Here is a 12,115-nt window from a genome sequence, read left to right on the forward strand (position 1 = left end):
AAAGACAGAAGACAATAGAAGCTGACCCATAGATGATCTGGATACTACATTAAATAAAATCTTTTAAACAACTATTATAAATATGTGAAAGAAAATGGATAAAAAGATGGAGAATTTCAACAGAGAAAGGGTATTTATAAAAATAATTCAAGTGAACTCTTGAGAACTGAAAAATAAAATTTCTGAAGTTAAAACTTAGATACATTTAATAGCTCTTTGGACACAGAAGAAGATAAAATTAGTGAACTCAGAGATAGCTCAATAGGAAAAATCCAAAATGGTGAAAAAACTGAATAAAAATATGAAAAGAAGAGAGTATAATAAACTTGTCAGAAGGGCTAACCTATGAATAATAGGATTTGTAGGAAAGAAGAGAGAAAATGAGGCAGAAGGGATACTTGAAGAAATATGGCTGACATTTTTTTTTCAAAATTGGTAAAAGGCATCAATCAGTATACAGATTTAAGAAGTTCAGTAGACACCATAGGAAATATGAACTTATCATAATCAAACTGCATAAAACCAAAGCTAAAGATACAAATCTTAAGAACAGCCATAAAAATGAGAAACATTATTTTCAAAGAAACAAGGAGATCAACTGCTGACTTTTCAACTAAAACTAGGAGTGATCAATGGTCAATAGGATTAAGTCTTTAAATTGTTGAAAGAAAAAAAAAAAACCTGCCAAATTAGAGCTCTTTAACCAGTGAAACTAATTCAAAAATGAAAGTGAAATAAAGTAAGAAAAACAAAACTGAGAGAATCGGTTGCCATGACCAGAACTGAAAGATACTAAAGAAAATTCTTTGGACTGAAATAAAATGATCCCAGATGGAAATATAGTAATGCAGAATGAGATGAAGAACATTGAAAAAGGTATATATGTTAGAAGATGTAAAATACTATTGACTTTTTTAGAACAACAAAAATTATTACACTGGTGTTTATAACATGACAACCCGAGCTTAAAAGTGGCAGGCAGTAATTGGAGTTTACACTTGTAAAATTATTTTATTGCATAGGAAACTGTAAAAGTACTATATAAGATAGACTCCAGTAAGTTAAGGATGAACATTATCACTGTAAGCTAATCACCAAAGTATTTAAAAAGTATAACTAGAAAATTATTGTAGCAAATAAATGGATTAATAAAAAATAGGCTTGATTATTTTGAAAGAAGGCAAGAAAGGAGAAATAAAGGAGCAAGGAAAAGATCGTGATAAATAAGAAATAAATAGCAGATTGATGGACTTAAATCCAACAATATCAATGATTACATTAAATGTAAATTGACTTAACACTCAATTTAAAAAAACAAAGATTACTATCCTGAATTAAAAATAAGACCCAAGGGGTGCGTGGGTGGCTCAGTCAGTTAGGCTAAGTGTCTGACTTTGCCTCAGGTCATGATCTTGCGGATCATGAGTTCGAGCCCCGCATGGGGCTCTGTGCTAACAGCTCAGAGCCTGGAGCCTGCTTGGGATTCTGTTTTTCCCCCCTCTCTCTGCTCCTCCCCTGCTCAATGTCTGTCTCTTTCTCTCTCAAATAAAGAAATAAACATTAAAAAATAAAAAATGCCCAAGAATATACTGTCTTTAAGAAAATAAAAAGATACAGATAGTTTGAAAATGGAGGACAGAAAAAGACATATCATACAAGCACCAACCAAAAGAAAGCTGTTGTGTATATATCTATATCAGCCAAACTACACTTGAAGTCAAGGAGTATTACTGGAGATAAAGAGGAACATTTCATAATATGATAAACAGGTTAACTCAACAGTAAGACATGATAATTCTAAATTTATAAGTGCTCAATATATATAAAGATGTATATATATTTATTTATAGCATTTATTATGTAAAGTTATATATATATAGAGAGAGAATTAAAAGGAAAATAGATCAATCAACATGAAAGTTAGATGTTGTGATATACTTACTTCAATATCTGGCAGACATACAGCCAAAAAATTAGTAGGAAGATAGATTATTTGAATAATGCTATTAACCACTATGACCAAACTGACATTTATAGAACACTCTCAACATTTCAGAATATACATTCATGTCCACTTGACACATGTATCAAAATAGATCATATTCCGGGCTCTAATGCAAGTCTCAAGAAATTTTCAATGGATTAAAATTGTACAGAGTTTGTTGTCTGACTACAGATGAATTAAACTGAAAATAAACAATAGGATAGTTACAATCATCGAAAGTTTATAATTCTATATAATTAATGGACCAAAGGAAAAAAGTCACAGATGACTGTTAGAGTGTATTTTGAACTGGACAAATAAGATGAATATAACGTTTCAAAACTTGTAGGATGCAGCTAAAACAGTACTTAGAGGGAATTTTATATTTTTAAGTGAATATGAATATATTAGCAAAGAAGAAAGGCTGAAAATAATCTAAGCCTCTATTTTGTGGAGGTAAGAAAAGAAAAACAAAAGTAAAAAAGGAAATAATAATTATAAAAATAGGAATACAATGAAATAGCATATACAAAGATATACAAAAGAAAAAAAAAGAAAAAATTATTCTTTGAAATTCATTCATAATATTGATTGACCTCCAATAAGATGATCAAGAAATGAGAGAAAAATAAAACTTAGCAATATCATAAATGAAAAAGTAGACATGGCTATAGCCTCTCAGATTATTACAATCATAACATTATGATGTTATGAATAATTTATACCAATAAATTTGACAATATATTTTAAATGAATGAATTGATTTGAGGAAAATAAAAATTACTAAAACTGACACAAGCAGAAGTTAAAAATTAGAATAATCCAGTATCTACTGAGGAAATCTATAATTAAAAAGCATCTCACAAAAAAACCCTCCAGGTCTAGATGGGTTCACTGGTGAATTCTTCCAAACATTCCAAGAAGAAATAATACCACCTTACATAAACTCTTTTAGAAAATATGGGAGGGAGTAACACTCTTCAGCTTCTTTTGTGAGGCCAGCATAAGAAGGATATTACAAAAACTCAAGAAGGATATTACAAGAAAAGAAAGGTAGAGGATAGAGCTCATGAATATATATAGGAAAAGTCTACACAAATCATTAGAAAATTGAATCCAAATTGAGTAGCAATATGTAAAAAGAATGTCACATCAGAGCCATATGGGGTATATCCTAGGAATGCAAGGTTGGTTTAACATTCAAAATGCTATCTGTTTTATTTATGTATTAGCTGAATTAAGGACAAAAATCTCTGATCATTTCAGTAACTTCAGTAGAAGCATTTGATAGGATTCAATACCTGTTCAAGACAAAAACTGAAAAAAAACCAGGGATAGAAGGAACTTGCCTTAATCTGATAAAAGACAGCTAAAATATTCACAGCCAACATCATATTTAATGTAAAATTCTGAGCACACTTTCCCCTAAATTCAAGAGTAAAACAAAGAATATATAACCTTTACCACTTCTACGTAACATTGTATGTGAAAGTCCTAGACAGTGCAGTAAGTCAAAGTAAAGAGTTAAAAGTATAAAAATTGGAAGGGAAGAAATAACACCATATTTGTTCAGAGAAGAATATGATTATGTACATAGAAAATTCAAGAGAATACACAATTAGAATTAGTACAAGTTTAGCAAAATCACTATGCAAAAATTTATTAACCTGATGTAGTTCTTTACATTACTGTGTCAGTATGTTTTAGGATTTTCTTTTTATAAACATCCTTAAACTAGATTTTTTTCATCTAATCTGAGAGTTTCCATCTTTTTAGCTGGCATTATTTGGATATATTTAGATGCCTTCTAATACTTTATTTTATGCTTTCTATTTACCAGTTCTTCTTTGTTTCTCATGGTTTCCTTTCCTGACCTCAATGTGATTTAATATATTGATTACCTTGTTTATACCTTTTACTCATTTAGTAGTTATATGTTTTAGTTATTTCTAGTGGTGACCCTTAAATATTTAACACACAAATTTGACTTTTCATAGTCTAAAATTAAGGTCTCAAAGAAAATTAAAGATCTCTACTGTCCTCCTGAACAGTACTAGAAAGTTAGGATGCTTTCACTTTCATCACTCCTTCCTACCTTATGTTCTATTTTTTGTCTACTACTTTAGTTTCACCTTTCTTTTATAAACCCCCAAATTAGCCATTACCAGTTTTTACACGTAGCATTCTTTCATGCATTTCGCTTCTTCTAAGTTCAGTTTTCTTCTTCCAGAAGTATGAACGTTGGTAGTTTTTTCTGCAGGGCTTGCAGTTGGGAAATTCATTTCTTACATAGTTGAAAATGCCTGTAGTAGTCTTGCTGGGTACAAAATTCTAGATGACAGTTATTTTCCCCCCACTCCTTTGAGGACATTATTCCGTTGTCCTCTGGCTTCAGTTAATTAACAGACTGCAGCTGGCCCAACAGTTTCTCTGAGGCAATGTATCTTTTACTTATGCCTGCTTTTAGGATTTTCTCTTGTCTTTGATGCTCTGCAGTTTCACTATGATGTGGGTCAGGGTATCGATTTTTTCTTGTCTTGCTCAGTGCTATAATGTGTGGCTTTTATCAATTCTGGGAAATCTTAAGCCAAATTTGGATAAATTATTCAACTTCTCAAGGTGTTATTCCTCCCCTTGAAACTCTGCAATGTTTCCTTCATTTTCTGACAGTATTATTCCTTGAGTCTGTCTCACTGTCCCTTGCACCTGTCCATGATTAAGTTTCCATATCTGTCTGCTCAAACTGGTGATCCTCTTTTTTTCATAACTCAACCTAATTATCATCTATTCTCTGAAGCTTTTCCTGAAACCTCTTCTTCCCCCAGTCACTGTGTATCCACTCTTTCCTGCTCATACATCTATCAGTTGATTGCATTTACCTATTTATGTGTAAATCTCCCCCTACTAAACTCAAGTTTCTAGTGGGTAGCTCTCTTTGTATTTACAATGACAGGCACTTAGTATGGACTGTGTAAATGTTTGGAGATTGGATGAATGAATGAATCAAGAAAATGAATGTAAACACTATCTACTTCTCAGGGGTCCTGTAACAACTAAATATATACCATATGAGAAAGCACCTGGCAAATAACAAGTGCTAATCTGCTGTTTGAATTGAATGCAATTCATGCATTATTTTGGTACCGTGGGTTATGTACCAAATTGGTTGTTACTTTAAATTTCCTTATTCCATATGGCATAAAGCAGAGTTCTTAGTGTTCTTTGATCATAATGAAGTACTTTTTTGGTTTTGTGCCTTTCCTTCCAATTGCTATACTTCTCAAAGCATTAAACACACACACACACACACACACACACACACACACACACACTATACAAGGAGTTCTATGAGCTTCATATAGTTTACCAGCTATTACATTCTGTCCTGAAAACTCAGTGCATTTATAAATGCTACTCTCCCATATAGCTTAACGGCTTTCTCCTTCTCTCTCATTTAGTGTCTGCTCTAATTTTACCTTATGAGGTAGGCCTTTGCTAACTCTCCTCATAAAATAGAAAACTTCTACCCCACTCCCATTCTCGATCCCCTTTACCTGCTTTATTTCCCTCTGTACACTTGTCCACAAGTGAAATATATGTTTACCTCTTTTATTATTAGCTGCCCATCCCACACGTAGTAGCATATAAACCTCTTAAAAGTAGCAATTTTGCTTTATGCCTAGAACAGTGTCTGGAATACAATAGGTGCTGAATAATATTTATCGAATAAATGTATCAGCGTAGGTGCCACTGATTCTCATCGGTAAAATCCTAGGGCTACAAAAACAGACACCATGCAGCCATTCTGAGCATTGTAGTCTTCAACACTTCTCTTGATCTGGGATGCGATTTCAAAACTTGACTATTTTGTTTTTCCTTAGAACTGAATGCCTACAGCATGATTTCATCCTGAACACTAAAGAAATCACTTCCTCTCCTGGCAGGCACCTAAACCAAGTTCTGAGCTGGCTGTGTACAAAGCCCGTCTGTTCTCTCCTGGTTTAAAGACAGTGGCCGTTCCTGCCCGCATTTAGCAAGCTTGATTTTTCTTTCTGTTTTCTTTCACCCCTCAAGGAAAATTTACATATCGTTTCTACCCATTTTATCATTTTGATCTTGGCAAGAGCTTTCAATTCATACTGTGTGGGTACTTGTGCAAAGGAAGTACCCACTTACAGTGTCTACAAGAAATAAATTATTATTTCACAAAAACAAAGATCTAAAGCTGTAATTCATCTGTATGAGAGGAAGGTCGGAAAGCGATAAAGGTGATACCTTGCCGAAGGCCACATAACTAACTTTTGCAACATAAGTGGGTCTAATGCCCACATCCTCCAATTCTCAATCAAGTTCTTCATACTTTTCTGCCTGACTTTTCTTTAATAAGTTCATTCCTGTTTCACCTACTACCTCTGCCCCTCAATTCTTATTTCATTTGTGTGTTATCTCTGTGGCATCAGATGCCTCACCTCAACTGTCAACTGTTCAGCTGTCAAACTGCTATCTTGATTTTTTGGGTGTCATCAAGCTTCCGTCTTCACATTCAGCATGACTAAACACAATGTGGCCTTTCAGCTAAGCTGACATTCCAAGGTCAACTCTGTAGCCAATGGAAACCCATGGCCCAAGAAGTCTGACACCCTCCCCTTCACTTGAGGGAGAGCTTGCCTCTGCCTGCTTTCCCTCACCAGGATGTTGCTGCCCTCAGCTTGCTGAACCGTACTGTCAGATTACCAATGAACAGTGGCTCTGGTAACTCAGTGGACACTTAATACTCGCCACTAAAGGTAACTGGTGGGGGGCACCTTCTGGACTTAGGGCTGAAGACTGGGGCTATCATTGGACTGGCAGTGCCTCCTAGTGGCCAAGGCTCCAAAGGGTTCCAACAGAAAAGTGGCCAGTGTGGCAGCAGCCCACAATGGCAAACCCTTTCTTCTCCTTCCTCTGAGTCTTGTCCCCCCACCTGTTTTTAGTTCGTCCAGCCTTGCCTCATACAGTGAGCATTCACTGCTGGTCAAATCATCCAGTACCTGTCTTTTCAGTATTTTGCTGACTGAATTCCCAAACGTGACCGTGATGTTGAAAAAAAAATTGGGAGGGGGCATGGAAAAAGAAATATTACAAAGTCACCACTATCACTGGAGCAGGTCAATTTGAAAAGTGCTTTGTAATAACTTTTTTCCTTCCTGTAAGCTCCGTGGTAGCTCTGACACTCCTCCTCTTGTAGGAGACTTCAGCTGCCCAGGAGTGCCAAATCATCCTCCCGATCTCATTCTTATTAAGCTTCATGAGTAGTTTCAGTTAGGTTACAGAGATACGGAGAGAGGCTCGGTTTCTCTGGAAGCTCGCATCCTAAAAAGAATACGCATCATCTCAAAGATCCCATTTTAAAGTGTATAATCTTCATAAAATGAAAGATAAATCATATCTACAGCATAACCTTGAGACTCCTGTCTTTAAGTCCTCGTTGGTACAGGATGTGCAAATGTAGATTTGGGTCTGGCAAGGAACGTCTCTGGGAGCTGTGGAAGAATCGTGAAGGCTCCATTTGTCCTCAAGGGAGAGAGAGGAATCCTGTGTCCTGGATAATGCCATGCCACAACAAATAAAATGGGAACTCTTCCTTCTGTATGCCCCTGTGGTTCCCAAGGTGCCCTCTGTCCCCATGTTATGTTTTGTCTCCTCAAGGGTTCCTTCCACCAGGACTGTCTTTCCCCAGATAATGCCCAAATTCAAGGCCTTCCTCCATGCCATCTCTCTTTTCTTCATGAAAATGTACCTATCCCCTGTCCATTCTCTCAAAGCCTTGGTGTTTAATCTGATGAAGTATTTCATGGTAAGGTTTAAATAGTAGGACACCTCCCATTGGCATCTGCATTGTGACTGGGGACTTGAATCTTGATTCACTGGGATTGGAAACCAACTTTGTATCTCCCAAATGATACACACTGCCCACCTCCATCTCCCCCCCAACACTCAAGCCCAAAGATGATGTTGTTGAGGCAGAATGCCCTTTTCTTCCCTGGCTTCTGTCTGGGGCCCCCACAACTGACCTCTCTTGGAATATCAGTGCAGTGACAAATAACTCCATGTGGGGAAGTCCAAGGGCTTTGAACCAGAGCCTACAGGCACCACATTCCGAATGATATGTATTCGTTCAAACCACAAACTGAGCTGGAGAAGAGGGCAACAGGAGAAATACACAAGACCTACTGAGCAGCAGGATTTCTTTACTGATTGTGGCTTGCCAACAAAGGTTTTGGATAGCCGTGGAATATTCCAGAAAAAGGAAAAGCTCTGGCGATTGCTTGGAAGATGCCAGGCAATTAAAATAAACCGTGGCCGGAATGTAATGAATTGGGGAAGAGAGAGGTGAATGAGCAACGGGGACAATTAGGGGGCATTATGCTGAAAGCCTGACATCTGTGCTGACATCAACTGCGTCTTACCCAACAGGTTTCTTGGGTGTCTAAGACATTTCTAGAATATGCACCCCGTGTCAGGAACTCCCAGGAACAGCCCGAGTGCCGCACTCTGATCCCCGCCCTTGGCCCTTATCCCCTCCTCTTCTCCCACGCCTCCCACACCTGGCCTGCTTTTGTGCCTCCCGGGTCAGAGCCGCCTCAGCCGTCTCCAGGGCAGGCCCCCAGGACGGACGCCCAGCCCGCGCTCTCGCAGCGAGCGGCGCCCGCATCCCTGTGCGCGCAGGCAGCCCCGGGGCCGCGCCGCGCTGATTCGCTGCCGCGGAGACTGCGGCGCCCGCGACGCGCCCGCCCCTCGCCGCGCGCCGGCTGGTGCAGCCTCAGTCAGTCTGCAGCCGCGCGGCCACGGTGAGCCCTGCCGCTGCAGCCGGGGCGCAGACCCTGAGTGCCAGCTCCGCGCCCCCGAGGAGAGCAACGGCGAGCCTCCAAAACCCGCACGATGCAGGCCACTGCCGATTCCACCAAGATGGACTGTGTGTGGAGCAACTGGAAAAGTCAGGGTATTCTCTTTATTTCGGTAGTGCATGCCTGCGGTGCACGGGAACCCCGGGACCCGGACTCGGCCATTGTGCATCATTTCACCTGTGGGACCTATGCATGCTTTATACCCAAGAGCTTTGTGTTGGGGGGAGTAAACTTGTCATGTCAAAAATCAAAATGGATGGTGTTTGCATTCTTTTTCTTTTTTTTTTTTAACCCCCCCGCCCCCACCCCTTTGTTTTCTTGTTGTAATGCTAGAAATTTAAATAATGCATCAGTTGCCTCTTCGGGGAGCTCTTTCGGGATCCATTGATCATTCAGTACTTGTTTAATCTGTTCTCCTCCCCGGAGTTGAAATGCTTTCTTATTGTTCCATGAATCCCGTTGCATTTAATTTCTGCAGAAAGGTTGAAATCTCCTGGTAGAAGCATTAAGTGAGAGGGCTCTAGTGCATCCTTTTAAGAGGGACACACCCATTCCAGGGTGGTTATTTGTGGTCACACAAAGGAGCCTGGAAATGCAGTCTGGCTCTCGAAATCCTGAAAATATGATGGCGTAGCCACATATTAGGATGGTTCACTTTGAAATATTTCAGGGTTTTTTGTCTGTCATTGGAGTAACCTGTAACTACTAGTTATTAATAATGGGTATCTGTGGAACACGTAGAGGGGAAATAAAAGCAGTGCCCAGTACCCTCTGGCATAACAGATTTATTTTGAAACAGTCCATATTAGCACTGGGTGTGGCCACCCTCCAGCCTCGCTTGGATTGCTTTTCAGCCATTTTTATTCAGCCTCATACTTCACACATCCATCTCCTTTGTTACATTAAGATGCTCTCCTTCACCTTGCTCAGTGTGAGATTATGAGGAGAAAGAGAGAATTTGGAAGAATGAATTATGTGTTGTAAACTCTGGTGTTTGTAAGATGAAGTGTCTTTTAATATTTAACAAATAAGGTTCTGAAGAAGGCGCTTTTGACTTAACCTGAAGGGTTGCAGCGTCCCTCAGGGGACCAAAAATACTCTGGAGCAGAAGCTGGTGTGTTTTGTTTTTTTTTTTAAACCTGGCATCTTCCCCTTGTCATTTTATATCCCAGAAGGAATAGGATGGCTTTTCATCTTTAGAGCCCCTGTAGGATTTTTTTTCAGTAAATTTTTTAAGCAAAGAAAAAGTAAACATGAATCTCAGAATTAAGAACACTTTTGCTGTCTCTTATTTGTTGGTTCGGGTGGCGATGACATAAAACAGAATTGTCGAGTTCAAATTATGTAGGTCTATTGGAAATAACAACTGTCAAAAGTAAATAAATGGGCCTAAGAAATTTAAAAGCTAGGAAATAAGAAATCTCCAGCAGTTCAGGGGCATAATTTTAGAGAATGATGACAATGACATGAAATAGCATGTTTTATACAGAAGGCAGTTGTGAAAATTCTTGGTGACATTTCATTCTTACGCGTTAAACTCATCTGGTTTATTTGATACACACTTAAACAACTGTAGATTGATATAATATCAAGTTTAGTTGAACACGAGGACATAAAAAAGTTGGCTTTTAGACTATTATGGGTTTCTTCTATTCTGACCAAAAGTAGATGCCAAAACATGGCAGATTTTCTTTTTTCTTTGTATACGATAGAAGATACTATTTCATTACAGTCCTGTGGGTTTTCCTCACTTGACCTTCTCACTGCAGGGGTTAAAAAGGTACATGGCTGTTGATAATCAGAAAATAACGCAAATGTCATCATTTGTCTATTGAAAACAATCATTTTCATTTTCAATATAAGGCCACTTGTGAAGATTAATGCAAGATCGTTGAAGGTCTTTTACACTCAGTGACCTTTAGTAGTTTTCAGTACCATTGATTTCCTTTTGTCAGATAGAACAAAGCCATTATCTTGAAAATTGACTGATAACTGGGCGGGTGGGTTTATAGGCATGAAAGAGGAATAGTAAGAAGTGAATTATTCCTTTTTCTTTCCACTAGGAGAACTTTGCATTTAAACTAAATCTACAATAAGATTTTTGTTTAGCATTTTCAATGCATCTTCTTAGTTCCCTCATTATCAAAAACAGTTCTTAACCCTGGCTACACATTAGTATCATCTGGGGAGCTTTTAAAAACACAAAGGATGCCCACCCCTAGGGGTTCTGATTCAATTGGGTCGAGTATCAGTATTTTTTAAAAGATCCTCAAGTGAGTTTAATACATAATCAGGGTTGAAGTCACTGGTGCGTAGTGATTCTTAGTGAGCCCAGTCCATAGACCTGCAGAGCAGGGTCGAGTATACACATGATGAAATGGGTGTGATCCAGGAGCATCTGTGGATTACCGTTGCAGGAGGCAGTGTAACATTGTTGAGAAGGTCCTCCACAAGTATTATGGGTGAAAGTGTTGCTTATAAAAAGAAATAAAGGAAGTGAGCATCAGGTTTTTTACATATTCTTAAACATTCCGTGGAGAAATTGCAGCCCATTGAACATTTCATGAAGACTCTACTGAAACTAATACAGTTGTCATAAGAACTGCAGTCCACCTGCAAAAGGAACCTTATATTTACTTTATTAATATGCATGATTTCAGCTAGAGACAAGAACATTTAAGGAGACTAAAAAGTTCACATTATGCTAGTACAAAGATTTTGTAATACATTATAAAATGTATACGTGACTATATACATTACAGTACATTAGTACATTAATGTATACATTACAAATATTTTGCTTCCAATTAAAAAACATGATACAACTACCCCTATATTGGTTAATAAAACAAAGCCCACCCAACTCAGTGAAAGTAAAAGGAGAATAAAACAATCGCCTAATAAAACACCTCTGTAGACAGTAATCTTACAGATCACCACAATACTAATATTTATCAGGCACTTTTACTGAATGCTTTACTTGGATCATTGCACTCAATCCTCACAAATCCTATGATGTGTAAGTTTCATTATTGTCTCATCTTATAGGTGATGAGCTAAGGCTTCCACCAAGGCACGTGGCTGGTAATGCCAGAAGAGACTGGATTCGGGGCTAGGCTATCTGACCACAGATCCCCCCGCTTCTCACTGTTCTGCCATCTGCCTCAATGGTAGATGGCTTTTTCCTCAGTGGTTTTTCTAAGAATATGAATTATGTAGGTGATGGCGATTTTGTGGGCCTAGT

The 12,115-nt window shown here is 38.2% G+C and overlaps 1 protein-coding gene across 2 annotated transcripts in view; it reads left to right on the forward strand.

The window, feature by feature from the left end:
* Positions 1-12,115, forward strand: part of RTN1 (reticulon 1) — a 230,156-nt gene that overhangs the window by 196,075 nt on the left and 21,966 nt on the right. The window contains exon 1 of one of the 2 annotated variants that reach the window (XM_047079824.1): positions 8,906-8,966. The exons of the other annotated variant lie outside the window; for it this stretch is intronic. Within the exon in view, the coding sequence (XP_046935780.1) occupies positions 8,906-8,966 (61 nt within the window). Of the gene's footprint in view, positions 1-8,905; positions 8,967-12,115 lie in introns of those variants that run through there. 2 annotated transcript variants of the gene reach the window in all.

Source organism: Lynx rufus, unplaced genomic scaffold, assembly GCF_022079265.1.
Source record: "Lynx rufus isolate CCGP_SWC_20201006 ecotype Redwood Valley unplaced genomic scaffold, mLynRuf1.p SCAF_17, whole genome shotgun sequence".
Classification (NCBI taxonomy): Eukaryota; Metazoa; Chordata; class Mammalia; order Carnivora; family Felidae; genus Lynx; species Lynx rufus.